Source organism: Melospiza georgiana, chromosome 3 (genome assembly GCF_028018845.1).
Source record: "Melospiza georgiana isolate bMelGeo1 chromosome 3, bMelGeo1.pri, whole genome shotgun sequence".
In the NCBI taxonomy this organism is placed as follows: Eukaryota; Metazoa; Chordata; class Aves; order Passeriformes; family Passerellidae; genus Melospiza; species Melospiza georgiana.
The window spans coordinates 34,402,690-34,418,224 of NC_080432.1; the positions used below are offsets into that span (position 1 = coordinate 34,402,690).

The following is a 15,535-nucleotide window of genomic DNA, read 5'->3' on the forward strand; positions in this document are numbered from 1 at the left end:
CCTTCCTTCCTTCCTTCCTTCCTTCCTTCCTTCCTTCCTTCCTTCCTTCCTTCCTTCCTTCCTTCCTTCCTTCCTTTCCTTCCTTTCCTTCCTTCCTTCCTTTCCTTCCTTTCCTTCCTTTCCTTCCTTTCCTTCCTTTCCTTCCTTTCCTTCCTTCCTTCCTTTCCTTCCTTTCCTTCCTTCCTTCCTTTCCTTCCTTTCCTTCCTTTCCTTCCTTTCCTTCCTTTCCTTCCTTTCCTTCCTTTCCTTCCTTCTCTCCCTCCATCCCTAATTTCTTGATACCTTTGGTTTCTCCAAACTGAAATACTAGTGACAGTAACTCTGTGCATTTTGAATCCAAAAGCAGAATCATGGAAACTCTATAATCTGTACAGTTATGATGTGCTGCAGCCTTTAAACACTTTGTGTGATTTTAACATGGGAACTTCTTGATTTCTAAAAATTATTTTCCATTATTAAAGTTAACTGACCTCCTCAGTGGCAATTTTTCTAGTATTTTTTCCATATACAAAATAAATGGTTTTAAAAATCAGTCTTGTTTCAACACTACAGAATTGGTCAGCATTAGAACAGGAATGTGGACAGATTAAATTCATAAATTATGCAGACTATTTCACTTGTCTTACAATCTTCCAGAGTCTTTGTCTAGTACTTGTTTCATATGGGGTGAGTGAGGACTGAGCAGAGGGTGGGTCACCCAGCCCATGGCACCCAATCAAGGCCTCTATGCACAATGTTTTCTAAAATTACAGTATATAAGTTACACTCACAGTAATGTGTTTTTCTTCTTTAATTATCTTTATAATGGTGAAAAAAAAAACAGGCCCTTTTTCTTGATAGTGAAGAGAGTCGAGATAAAATTTTGACACATTTTAAAATTTTAGAAAATTCCCATTTTTGAGTTAGGTGAATTCTTAGGCTTCCCCTGTACTGTATCTTAGGATAGGCATGAAGTGTGTCTGAGACCAAGTCCTCACTTGCACTACACCCACACATCACAGCTAGCTGGCTTTGCAGCCACTTTTGGGAAAAAGCTTTAGCAGAGTATCAGAGAAAAGAGGCAGAGATGATTGAGCCCAGAGTGGACAGGCCAGGCATGAGCAGAGCTCCAAAAGCACATTAACATTATTTTCACACCACGCATTTTTTGCTTGAAATCAGAACACGGGGAAAAGGAGCATGAGAACACAAATCACATTTTAATTCAATGTCAGCATTTCATTTCCTATATAATTTAGAAACACTTTCTAATAAATTCATTCTGCAGCTTTGTGTTATTCCTGTGGTCATGCAGGCATCTCTCTGTAGAGGCCATGCTGAACTTTACTTTGCAGATTAAGACATAGAATACTGTGGCTTTTCTTCTGTCAAAACAAGAGATAAAGCAATCTTTTGAACAGCACAGTCATTTTCTGAGAACAGAAGACAATTCTAGGTCAGGGATTTCATCTTCTGGTGCTCTGACCCTGCAAGGAGTCAATGGCATTGACTGAGAAAAGGCAGCCTGCTGGCCAGAGAGCCACATCCACTAAGTGGATGCAGAGACACAGGAAAACAGGGAGAGTTTATAAAGTATGAAGGCTGGCCTCTGGTAGTCAACTGTTGTCTCACATGGAAATCAGGCAGAAATAAGTATGTGTCAAACCAGTCACTCCAATGCTCATCTCCTTGTTCCACACCAGGCTCTGAATACATGTTTTTGTACCATCTTCCAGTCACTTCACTTATATGAAATGATGTAACACAACAGTTCATTACTCTCAGCTCTCCTACTTAAGATTAAAATAGAATCACCTCAAATTATGCTTCTGATGAGATCCAGAGTGTGCTTTTTTTCATTACCCAGCTTGTCAGGAGTTAGCTTGTGCTTCCTGGCAGCCATTTGACAAGTGGTGTCAAAAAAGTCAGATGTGCCTCAAAGTTTCTGAAAACCATTTCTCAGCCTGGATTTCTTCCTTCACTGCTATAGTTCTGCTTCCATTTGACAAGGGCACTCTCCCTTTACAGTGTAAAGATGCACCTCATATGGCCCAGCTACTGCACAAGTCCTGTGTTTTTATTTCAGCTTTGGTTTACAAGCCATGGAAATCCTAGTTCTCAGTTCAAAGGCACACCAGGATGCTTTTAACACTTAACAAACAACTCTTCAGCCTCAAAACACATGGTTTTGGGCCTTGATGTTGAAAGAGATTGCAATAATATTTGTATTATAATTCTGTGACTTCTTGTTTTTCTTTTCAGTTTGTATAACATATGAGTGTGTTCTACACTGGGGACTTAGTACCCCACATACTGAAGTACTGAAGGATTCTTTTCACTCTTTCACAGCTACTTAAACTAAAAACATGCAGAAACATAATGAACAACATTTCTATTATAAATATGCATCACAAACCCCATGGGTTTCTATGTGTATAAGTTCTCTTTGTGTACATACACATATATATGCATGTATCTACACATGCACGTTCAGAGAAGAAGGTTTTTCTTTGCTCCTAGATATTACAGACTGGAAGAATTATGCAAACAGCTGTTCTGCAGAACTGACTTACTAATGAGTCATATCTGCCACCCTTTCTAAGACAAAAGCTGGCATTCAGATGCAATCAGGCTAAGCTAAGTTCTGGGTCCATAAAACTGTTCATCTGAAGGAAATGGAATCTTTACGGGTCTCAACACCGGAAACAGCAATAAAAGTTTGAGACCAATCTGCTTGAACAAAGTGACAAGGGCAGTTAGAATTTATTTGTTATTCTCCTCCCAAATAATGCTTGCGAAGGATAAAAACCACTATAAAAAATCCTTTTGGCTTAGGGAGCTGTCCTGTCCCTGGAGAAAATGCTCCCAGGTAAGAGAAAGTTTGGCCAAAACAAAATCCCTCCTTCCAGAAGTTGAGTACAGAACCAAAAGAGGGAGAAGAGCAGGAGGCGAAGCAAGGAGTGCACACAGTCCAGGGGCTGCTGCAACACATCCACACCCAGCCACAGCAGGTGGGTGTCTGTGTGAAGCACAGGTCTGGCTAAGGGTGTGGTCAAAGGTCTTTCACAGAAATCTTTCATTTAATAAATATTTCTCTGCTCTGGAGATTCAGGTAGAACTGAAAGGGGAGGGGTTCAAAGTGCATTTGAACATTTATTTCTGACAGAGTGAAGCAGAAAGGAGACACAGACACAGCAAGAGAAAAAGAGACACAGGATGTTACTGTACAAGTTAGGACTGCCAGGACACTCGGACTACATAAAGCCCAAGTGCTCTGATGGGCAGACATCTTACCAAGGACAGACACATGCACAATAACTCAAACTACAGCTCCTGTGCCCCGTGTTTTAACTGCTTTGCAAGTCCTTCATTTCTTCTTTCATTGCTTTGAAAACATCAACAGGCAGCTCTGCTACTGATATTTGCAATTTTTCATTAGCTTCATAACTGAAATGCAGATGGCACATTAAAAAAACTGATGCAATCTTGTTTTGGATCCTCAGATAAATAAATAAAATAGAATGCAGCCTCAATTTCTTCTATGCTGGTCTATCTGTCTTTTCAAGGCTTTAAGTTTTACAGAGCATAAGTGCTGCTTCCAGGCTAGGATCATGACAGGGGATAGTTTCTGCTTTCTTTTGGAGAGTCTAGAAGGAATTGCAAAAGGAGAGACTAAGAATATTTAGGGTTTAAACTGATACATTCAAATTATCTCAAAAGTTCCTGCTTAGAGTACTTGTAAGCTACAGCTCACAGGACTGAAAACATCTACAAATGCTGCGATTAAAAGAATTAACAAAATTTGTTTCAAGCTTAATAGATTTAGTTAATAAATGTTAATCTTGTCTAAGGAAATGTAGTATTTGTCTGAAAACGAGATCTTTGCATCTCTGTGTTTTCCTATCTTAAAAAATTATACAGCATACTCAAATACCCTACAATCACTTGAAGAAAAAGGATTTACACTTCTTTATTTTAGCAGTTTTCTATATAATCAGGGATCAAAGAGCTTATCTGACTGAAATTAAATATATACCTGAAAAACTGTTTTCAGGCAAATATAATTTTCTTGTGGCTACATGGCAAATTGTAAAGAAGCCTGTGAAAGAGACAGAATCAGTTATTGATGGAGGTGCAACTTAATGTAGTTACCTACCTTCAGCTATAAAAATGGAAACGCAGCAAATGCACACTTTAAAGTAAAATATTTTTACAAGAAATTAATCCCAGAAGAAGCCATGATGGCTTTCTGGTGATGCCAGTTTGAAGAAAAAAACACTGCTCCCATGTCATTCATAATTATGTCAGGCTTCCCTCAAGAGAGATAAAGAGGAAAAAAAAGCATTTGTCCTCAAGGGAGATTTTTTTAAAAAACCCCACTCTTGGTCTCATTCATAATCTAAGAGATGAATGGAAAGAAAAGGGGCAGTGCAGCTGACACAAATGTGAGATGAAAACAGGAATGGCACACAACTCTGGATCCCTGCACAGAGGGCTGCTCTCCCCATGCCAGCCACAAGTCTGCACAGAACCCAGGGAGATCAGATTGTGGGATCCACGTCAGTTCAGCTCATCCTGGTGGCTCACTTATTCTTTTGGTGTGTTTGTTTATTTTAAATGCAAGCACATTTTTGTGGGCATTCAGTTTTCAGAAGAAGCCACATGCTCTGAAAGGGGCTGGATTTAAAACTCTACAAAAGTATTACTGCTGAGACAGCTTGGTGCAGCACTCTGCAAACTTGTTCAGATTTCAAAATGAAGGTTTTATAAAGACAAGAATTACCACACATAGCACTTGGAACACATTAAAAGATTGTGCTTTTTAGTGTAAGACTATTTTTTCCACTTGTTAGGGTTTCAGAATAAATATATTTGAAGGATATTTCTGCTAAAGGAACAGGAAATTAACGATATTCTATTCTTAACTTATGTTCCATTGTACCTTTACTTGAAAACACTTTATTAATTTTCAGAATTAACTCACTAAAATAATTATAATAATTCACACCAGCTTGCTGGGACATTTTAGTTATATAAAATAATAGAACTAAAATTTTTCTTATTTTTATTTTTTATAATGCATTAAACAACTTGCTTGGATATTAAAAGAATATCCAACTTGCTTGGATATTAAAAGGAATTTTTTTTTTCCATTTTGGTTTAAAAAGGTCAATGTGAACAAATAACTACTGAGTATTATATAATTAGGTGGTATTTACATAAAAAGTTCTTCTCTTTTTTTTTCCTAATAATCTTTTTCTTTGGCAGGGGGACAAACAGTTGCTTCTAGTTGCCAAGACATCCCACAACACAAAATATTGGCCACATCCCTATGTCCTAGGCACAACATGAGTTCTGGGCAAGGAGAAAGCAAATTGACTGTTTTTTCATGCACCTTATTTCCTCCATAGGATATTTGGGATCCTCTAGAAAGAATGAGGTGTATGAAATTACAGTAATGACAATTTTGTGACATTGCTGAGCATCAAATTCAGTCAGGCTCACCTGTTCCCAGAGACAACCCCAGGAGATGCCATGAAGGAAGACACAAGTGTCTCATGGCTGCACAGCACTGCATGAGGACATGAGTGCCACCAGAACATAACCTAAGGTGTCTTTACCATTTGCTACCATTCACAGGTCCATAAACATAGCAGGAATTTTTTCAAAGTTATTGGCATTACATTTTGTGCATCTGAGTTTGGAGGATTTCTCTAACATTTTAAATGCTTAGTGGCAAGCTTGCTATAGGAAACAGTCAACAAACTAAAGAAAAACAGAATTAGATTGAAATAATTAGATACAAGAGCTCCAGTTAGAGAATTATTTCATTCTTTAATGCTTATTGTTATTTGTGTGTATAGCTGGATTACTCCCAGGTTTCTATCAGCTTCTATCAACAAAAAGCTCAGTGGAGAGAGAAAAATTGACATAAAAAATCCTTAGTGTAAATGAAGATCAGGTTTATATACTTCATCACACATTCATTAAATCCACACAGTCTAAACTACATTTACTCTTTTATTCTGTCACCTGACAGTCACTTTGCATTGCACGGCAGGGCCAAGTTGAGAGCAGGCACAGACAGAGAAACCAAATCACCATTCATGATGAATTGTAGAGAACTCTTCTCCAAAAGAAGAAAAAGTAGGAAAGAACCTGGCCACATTCCTTTCTGCTGTTTTATAATATATTAGATATCACAAATAACCAATCCAATGCTTTCTCATCTGTTACCAAATGAGATCCTTGCAAGACCTTCGAACTGCAACTTTTTAAAAGTGAAGTCTAACATCAAACCATGCACAGCTTGCTGCTCTGTTGTATTCTCATTACTCATCCAGGTAGTGTTTGTACTTTTACAAGCCTCCCTCCTGGGGTATTTCTCTAGTTGTAAATTTAGATATACCACCCCTGAGTGCTGTGCACTGCCCACCTCAGCACCACTGGGGACAGCATCCAGTGATCCACTTAATGCTGTTGTTAATGCTGGCTTCAGGCTACAGCAAAAGGAGCTGGAATTGCCTGGAAAAACTGGTCTCTTGGGTGTACAGATATGCTGTGCATGACTTGTGCACATTTTTAATATGGTACTAAATGGAAGTGCTCACAAAATATCACGTTATGTACCTGGATATACCTCTCAAGGTCATGCATTGCTGTTGTTTATTTCAGGTATATTCTGTGACAGTGAGGCAACAACTGAAGTGCTTTAGACTGAAAGATTTGCAATGCTGGACCATGGAAGTCTGAGACAGAAGAAGTCATAAAGATCATGCGGTTTTTTGGGGGGTTTTTTTGTCAGCACAGGAATAAAGCTGCTGGATGGGGCTGAAAAGTTATGAGGAAAACACAGGTCCTTTTTCTGAGGCAGCTGAATTTACCCCACTGCCATCCTCAAAGCGCTCTATTCCAATACCTTTGCACATTTTCTAGGCTGCATAGCAGCTCTCTGTTGCCCCATATTTTACATCTATATAAAATATATGATGTCTGTAAAAGTATAATTCTCACCTAGTACACCCAGAGGAGCCACACAATCAATGTGACAATACAAAGTTTCAGGAATTCAAAACCCAGGGAATAAACCTGTGCCTGCTGAAGAGTTGGCAACAGTATATACTGTTGTAGCAGGACAGGTTCTGGGGATTGGTGAGATAAAATAAGGTTGGGTAAACAGGAAGGGAAAAATCCCTATCCTATATGTATATATAGAAACACACAACACTGTTTTAAACAGCTTTGTGACAAAAGGAAGATTTTAGCCAAGGTCCTGGAAACTCCACAGCTCCTGGGTGCTGGAAACTGGACTGTCATTCCACTTGTGTTTGTTTTTTTGGTTTTTTTTTTTAGCTGAATTTGTTGTCTCCAACTAGGGTCTCTGAGGTGCTCACCTGAATGAGCTACCACATATTGCGAGCAGAAGTTTGTGAAGATTGAAAAAGCTTGGTACGACTTCAGCAATGACTAGCATGAAAGAGCCAAAACAGTATCTGGATTCCCAGAACGCAAAGTTCAAAAAGAAAAGTTGCAATTAATTTCATTATAGTTCGACTCAAAGTAAATTCTTGATTAAAGAAGACATTACAGTCTATAAGCTCTGTAATTTTCTTCACACAAACTAATCATTCCAGCTCCCTTCTACTCTAGTACATATTAATTTTCAGTTTTATAGCTTTCAGTGAATTCTTAAATAACATTTACTTTTTCCTTGCACGCACTATTTGTTTTTATTCATACAGACATCCAACAAAATCTGAAGAAACACTGCATTATATTGTAATAGCAGTCAGGCACAATCCCAGGGAGACAAAATGTATTTCACTAATTTAGTTTTTGTGGCAAAGTGGCAACTAGGGAAGAAATATAAGCCCAGTGAGTAAGATAGTAGCCTAGACCTGGAAAAATGAATTTGAGACTCTCTTTTACCATTGCTTTTTCATTTTACTTTGGGAACGCAAAATTTCCCAACCCGTAATGTTATTGACTTGATGTCATTGACTCACACTTTGCATAAAGCAAGGCACCCAAAGATGCTCCCTGTGCCCCAGCTCTGCTCCTGTGGAAGGAGTGGAACAGCCCATTCCTACCTCCACATCATGGTGCTCTTTACAGAGAAGCAGAGGGGATCAAGGGCAAATTAAGTTTTCCATTTACCCCACCAGCAAGCAGAGCAAACTCTTTCCACAATTCTCTCTCATCCATGTGCTGTGGGAGGCTGTGTCACCTCCCCATGCTTCACACACCTGTGTTTTTCTGGTTGTGGCAAGATCATTAGTGGAGATGGAAGCTGATGCTGATATGGTTATCTGTTCTCTGATGATTGTACTGAAACTCATTTATTTTACACAGAACATCAAATGGAAGTTGAATGCTGATGAAGTGGTTTTTTATTATCAATCTGTGCTTCTGGGCAGAGAATCATAAATGCTAAAATATCTAAGTACTCCAGAGCAAACTTCAACAGTTTTTGCCTTAAGGTCCATCTCACAGATGATGTAAGATAATATTGCTTCAAAATTTCTTTTTTTATCTTCACAAGTACAGTATCTGACCTAAAAATTTCATAGGAGGATATTTATAGTAGCTACAAGAGTTATTTTTCATCAGAATGTGCTTGTGTATTTCCCTGAAAGATTATCTCACATTCTGCTGGTCAAACCACTGGAACACAGTTATTACACAGCATCTAAATCACTATCAGCAGCATCTCCTCAGGCATGCCTCGTTGGACTCGTGGAGAGAGGAGCTGTCTGACAGGCATTTTAAGGGTAGCAGTTTTGGAATATGTTTTAGCAACAAGGTAGGGGAGAAATCACAAAATACAAGACATTTTCCCAGCTTACCTTTAAAATTCAGAAGTAGTGTACCATAAAAATAACTCAGCACATCAGAACTCTATATTTAAAACTGAAAAAAGAAAACGTGTCCATGCTAATGCTCAATGCAGATTGGTCTGGAGAGGTAAAACCAGCTTCTAAACTCCCAGCCGTATCTGCTGACAAACAACACTTCCAGAATTTTTTTCTGCCCATGCATCTGGCATGATCCAGAGTTCCTGCTCGCCATAGTCTGGGTGCCCAACATCCTCTCCTGCTCTCCCTGTCCCATCTAGGGCTCTGTAGAGTCAGATAGCCCCATGGCCACTGCTAAGGAAGGAGTCAATCCTTGCCAACTCTTGACTGTTCACTCGAGTCTCCCATTTCGTTGTCCCATGCCCAGAACTGATGTGATTTGGCAGCCCTCTGCTATTCCCTCTAGTGCCACTGGATATTCCTAAGAACATGGGAGTTAAGTTGGAAGGGGATTTATGGGGCTCCAGATCTAGTTCTGTGCTACTGCAAATAAGTATCTACCATGGTTCTGAGGCAGGGGACCTGCAAGGGTAAAGTCATGTTAATAGGAACAAACCAATGTACATCATTTGTGGATGTGCCTTTAAGAAGCAGAGAAAATTGAGATTTAAGATCAAAGTAGGAAGTCCATGGTGCTTTCCTGTACTTAAAACAAAATCAATATAAAGAAACATACAGCTGGAAGGAACGCTAGCTTGATAAAATCACAGTAAATTAGGAGTTCTTTAAGGCAATGGATGGTGTAGCTTCTTCCTCAGAATTAGGCACTTCAAATATTGACAGAACTTGTAAAGCACAATCAATATACCAATTCCTTTGTGAACTATTAATTATATATATTGCTGATGAATAATCATTTAATTAGCATAATGGGAGGCTTCAGTGAAAAGGCCCTCTACCAAGCATACTGGACTTAAAAATAGCAATAGCTTTTCAACCATGATGCTTTGCATGAAAATGCAAATGCTCAGCTTCTGGTCTAACACTTTTTACATCGCTCGGCCAATACAGAGCCCTGCCAATAGAGGTTTGCCCCTTAACACTGCAGCACTGCCATGCATCATTTGTTCCTCTAAGGCAAGGTGATGAGGGGTTTGGTATGGATTACCTGAATCAGTTCATCAAGCTCTGTTGCATTCACACAGGAATGCTGAGATACAAACGTCTGCTTCTGAATCACAATGGTGGTTCTCTGGGAGGTCTCATGAGGCTGCTCCAGGGCTTTAAATACTGTTGCTCCAATTATTAAATACACGACTACCACCAGAAAAATTGTTGAGACTGTCTTCCATTTCATAACATTAATGGCTGAATCGTTTTCCTCCCGTGAAGCGAGCACGGTAGGCTTGGTGGAAAATGATAATCTTGGTTTGGAGTTCTGAGTGGCCGATTTGGGATCCAGCAAGTCAGGTGCCGCCACTGGCAAAAATAGAAAAAGAAAGTTAATGTTCACAGTGCCACTCAGATTTCACTAACTAAACCTCTTGTCAAGAGATTACACAAATTCTGTTGCTTCTAAATGGAATTCTTAAACTGCTTCATCTTTCTCTTAATCCCATAACACCTTACAACTCAAATCTTACTCAGATGTGTTGCTCTGAGTAGTAGTGTCCATCCTACATGTATAAGCACATTTGGAACATTTTCTACATCTGTCACCGTATGATATGGAATAGTTTCCAAAAGCATACTTCCCCTACATCCTTGCATTTCATTAAATTACTCTAAGGTAGTATTTTGCTGCAGAGATTTTTTATGTCCACTGTTCTCTCAAGCACTGCTGAGCAGCCTTCCAGCTGTGTTCTACCTCAGCACTACAGAAGTATCAGGAAAATACAAAACCTCAACTCCTTCAGCTATTTTATCCTATGCTCCAACAAATGCTCTCGGAGAACAGCTGTGTGATCACTTCTAAACTCCCCAGACACAATCGTAAAAATAAGACATTGCTCATCATACTGGTCTTAACAGGCTAATTGTTTATTGATTACACCTTTCAGAAAACAGCGACACAACACATGTGTGCTTACTGGAAGAGTCGTGCATTTGTTACAGCAGGTACTTCTATTTACAGCTACAAAAACCCCACCGGGTTAGGAAAAGAGTGGCTGAGTGTGTTAATCAAGTACTTGGATAACTCATGTGACTACCAGTAACTACATGGGCACTAAAAAAAAAATCCTCCACATCAAGTCCAGATAAAGGTCTCCTGCAGGAAGATGGTCACGGCAGTAACCACACAAGCTATATTTAAATTGTTTTGAATGACCAGTACGTTTTAAATGACCACGACAGCTCTTCCACCCGCTGGTGGGAAAAGCTCAGATCTAAATCGAGAGGAAAGTCTCCCACAGGACGGCGGAGATGGGATGCGTCCCTGCAGGGAAGGCGGTGGTACTTGGCAGAGTCGCCGCCCGGGAACCCGCCGGGCTCGGGCACACGCCGCTGCTCCGGGAGAAGGGCTCAGGGGCAGCGCGGCAGCCCCGGGGGGCCGGGCGGGGACCCGGGGCACCCCTGGCATCGCGCGGGGTGGGCGCCGGGCGCTCCAGGCGCGCCGCGGTCACGCCTCCCACGGCTCCGGCCCCCGCCCCACGGGCACCGGCGGCTCGGGCACGGCCCCCCCGTCCCGCACCTTGCCGGGGGAGCCCCTTTCCCACCGCCGCCTCCTCTCCTGCGGCAGCCCCCGAGCCCTCCCGATCCCCAGGGCCGGTGCCGGGGAGCGCTCTCGGCGCGGCCGGGGCCGCCGAGCCCGCCCGGAGCAGCACCGACCCGCCGCGGCCGCCGGCGGCGAACAAAGGAGCGGGCACCGGCACCGCCGCTCCGCCGCCCCCGCCCCGCGGCCGGTGCAACGCGCCGGGGCCGCCGCCGCCCCCGCGGGGTGCAGCCCCGGTAGCCCCCGCGGAGCTGCCGCCAGCTGGGATGCTCCGCCGCGGGGAGCGGCGCGGGGGCGAGGCGGCCGGCGGCGGAGCCGGGGCGCGGCGGGAGCGGGGCCGGGAAGGGAGGGGAGAGGAGCCAGGCAAGGTACAAAGGAGCCCCGGGCCGCCGCGGGGAGCATCCCGGTGTCCGGTGCGGGGGAAGCAGGGGCGCATGCAGCATCCGCAGGGCTGGGAGCGGGGAGGCACGCCATTGTGCTCGTACTCACTTCTTATTTACCGACCCGGTGCCCTCTCCTCGCTCCACGAGCAGGCATTTTTTCTATGCTTGGATAGATACAGTTAGAGCAAATTCAAAAAAAAAAAAAAGAATTAAAAAAAAAAAAAAGGAAAAGAAAAGAAAGGCAGGAGCAGACCGATAGGAAGAGGCTGATGGATGGGTCTGGAGGAGAGGGAGCGGCAGGGGCGGGCGGGCTGGCAACGCGGATCCCGCCGGCTCTCCCCGGCCCCGCGGCGTGCGAGGTGCCTCACGTCGCGCATCGCGCATCGCACATCGCGGCGCTCCGTGTGTGCGAGTGCGTGCGAGTGTGTCCGTGTGTCCGTGTGTGCCTGAGCGCCCGTGTGTGTGTGTGTGTGTGTGCGTGTCCGTGCGCGCTCCGGTGCGCCGGGCGTGCGGAGCAGCCCGAGCCCCGCGGTGCCTTTTGTGGGGCGAGGAGCAGCCGCACCGCTGCTCGCCCCCCCCGCCCTTCCGCGCCCCTTCCGCGCCCCCCGCCGGCGGGGGGGCAGCAGCTCCGCGCCGCTCCCGGCCCGCCGGGGCTGCGCCCCCTCCGCGCCCGCCGCCCGCTGGGCAGATGCTGCTGGGCGCCCGCGGGAAGGTGGAAGGGGAGCCGGGGGAGGCAGAGCGGTACCTGCTCTTCTCTCCAGGAGAGCAAGGTCTCGCCTGGAAACAAGCGAGGAGAGGGGAGGGACAGAGGGAGGAGGAGAAGGCACCGGCCAACCCCGCCGGCGAGGCTGGACCTGCCGGCGGTCCCCGCTCCGGCCCCACAACCCGGTCGCCTCGCTCGAGACTCCCCGTGAACTTTTGAACTGTCCGAAATGTCACCGAATTAGCAGGAGATGGGGGACAAGCGGGGACACCTCGGCCCTCGCCGGGGAACGGCGCGGGGCTGAAGGGCCAGGCGGTTCCGTCCTCCCCGGCTCGGCCTGACTTTAACCCGGTGCTCGGCAGCCCGGGTGTGCTGCTGCAAGGAGTTAACTAGGTGGGATCTGGGAGGCAGGGATGCTAGCTGCTCTCCTATCGCACGCGCCGCCTGCGCACCGCCTTCTTCCATTTCTGTCTGATAGATACATCAGAAATGCTGCTTCAACTGTGCTTTCTGCCACTAAAAAGCCTGAAATTATCCTTGCTATCTTTGCCGTGGGCTAACTCCCCTATTTCCCAGTCATCTGTCACCTGTGACACTATCCATGGGTCAGTTGTTCACACTGAGGTGAAGAGCATGAAGACAAATCCTAGAAAAGGATTTACCGAGAGAAACCAAAAACTGCTCCCACAGCCACTCTCTAAAAAGTCTAAAAAAATTACTCACCGTAACAAATGGGTATAAGTCTCAAGCATTTAAAGCCAGAGGCTGTATCTGTAAAATGGCCAAAGACAGTCATACATCGGGTGTTTAATGGGCTATAATCCCACTTAAATCAGCAGCACCATCAGCAAACACTTTAGAAGTCACTTATTTTAACGCTTCTCCATATCAATGTGACATAATACAAATGAGTGTAATATTGAGTTCCTCAGGACTCCCATTTCAGCAACATCAATCACACCACTCTCACGCTGCGTGTCCACAAGTCTCCAGAAGATGCAGCACAGGGCAGGAAGCTGCCCCTGCTATTTCAGAGCGAGCTGTAGCTCATCGCTGCCCATCCCTGGGAACCATCAGAGCACTTGTCGAGTATTGAGAGCCTCTGGGCCCAATCCAACAGCCCCTTGCAAGCAGATCTTCAGTCACAGGGTTGGCTTCATCAACATAGACCTAATACTCAAACATAAAAGAAATGTCTGCTTCTGACTGCTGATACTCCCTCATTCAAGGAATTCTCAAAGATGTAAGATTCTCACACCTGAATATTTTTAATATAAAATACTGTCCCCCCCAAAAAATAATATTTTCTCCGTTCTTTCCAGCAGATTTCTTAATCATTAGCCTATGTAAACACTGGCTGTTCCTATCTCATGGAAAAGAGTGATTTCGCAGGATTTCTTTGAACATCCTATGGAAAAATAGGCGTGAACATTTTCCTCCATGCTGACCTGTGTCTCCATAAAATACTGTGGAAAATACTACATGCCTTTCTTTAGCAATCTAAATATTTGGAATGAGATTTTGTTTTTCTTTGAGTGAAGGAGTTATTATTAAAAGCTTTAAAAGGCTCATATTTATTGCCTACAAATTGAAATCCATGGGAAGCCTTCCAATAGCTTCGGGAGGGTTTGGAGCAGGTCTTAAATTTAGTGATTCCACCCAATGGGAAGAAACCATTTTGAGATCTGCTCCAGGAATGACTGCATTGGTGCCTTAACCTTAAGACCTGAAGAGCTATCTCTGGGGAAGCAGTTATTTCCAATAATTACCTAGTAAACATCTCCAATGTCTACTTTCAGTTGGTTGATATTTTCCACCTATTTGATCCCAGATGCAATCCTCAGCTGGATCCTCATCGTACACTTACTTTGAGTGGACTTGAGCTGTGCATTCTCATTTCTAGCAGGGATATAAACACTCCACATACAGCATCGATCTTCAAATTCAGCAAGAAAACCAGTAATTCTTTGTGTAGTCTACAATAAAAACCATTGTGTACAGCAACTCCTATTTTCTGGAGGCCTTTTACAGCACTAGCCTTTATGGAGTCGTGCCCATCAATTTTTTTTTTGCAATGTACACCACACATTGTTTGAATATTGTGTGTGACCACTTTGCCCTCAAATTTGGAACTGACATTCGACCAGCTTGACGCATCAGGCCTGAGCTTTGCTAACCAAACACACTTAAATGCAGTGCTGACAAAACTTCCCACTAACCAACACACACAAAATTTAGTAATAAAAGGGGCTAAAACACAGAGCTCCAGCCTTGCAAGCAAATGGATTTGCTGCTGAGCCAAAGACATTTATCTGAACAAACTGGGAAAAAATTTTCTAAGATTAAGTGTAAGCAGGTTTGTGTATTTCATGCTAACATGAGAAAAATTCACAATGTACAGGACTGTCAAATGCTGTCTAAAAATGTACTGGCATAATTTGGGATGACCACAATACTCACAGGCGGGTGGGTACTGGAAGCTGCTCAACTCTTTGAAATGTTAACAGTAGGCTCAGCCAAAAGAGACAGGCATACAGCGTGCAGAGGAAGTTGAAGCTGCATGATAGACACAGCAATCCCATATTCATGGAAATAACAGCTGCAGATGACCTAAACATAGCTTTTGATAGGACACAAGATCACTTGCAGAGAAACAGTTATTCCAGAGAAGTATTACCCTATAAAGACCAATTTGAAAGTCTCAAGTAAAAGGTACTCTTACCTGTAACACTTTCTTTTCCTCTTCCTAATTCAGGAGCTATCCCCTCCCTGGGAGGTCATGAAGAACACTTGCTTTGCACCCAGAACAAGAGGCTTCTGCTAAGCCCCCACCTCGGTGAGCAATAAATGCTCTTCTCCTTCAAGCAGCTGTGTAATGGGAGGCACCACAGGTTCCAGCCTTCCTCAAACTTATTTAGCTGCTGAGAATTTCTGTACTCCCAGGGGACTGCTACGACAAGGG

General features: G+C 43.6%; 1 protein-coding gene across 1 annotated transcript in view; it reads right to left on the bottom strand.

Annotated features, from left to right (window-relative positions):
- KCNK2 (potassium two pore domain channel subfamily K member 2) overlaps positions 1-12,327 on the bottom strand; it is a 76,755-nt gene extending 64,428 nt beyond the window's left edge. The window contains exons 1-2 of the mRNA XM_058020203.1: positions 11,977-12,327; positions 9,943-10,253 (exon numbers count right to left, since the gene is read on the bottom strand). Coding sequence (XP_057876186.1) covers positions 9,943-10,253; position 11,977 — 312 coding nt within the window. The 5' untranslated portion in view covers positions 11,978-12,327. The remainder of the gene's footprint in view (positions 1-9,942; positions 10,254-11,976) is intronic.
- Between the last annotated feature and the right edge of the window lie 3,208 nt (positions 12,328-15,535).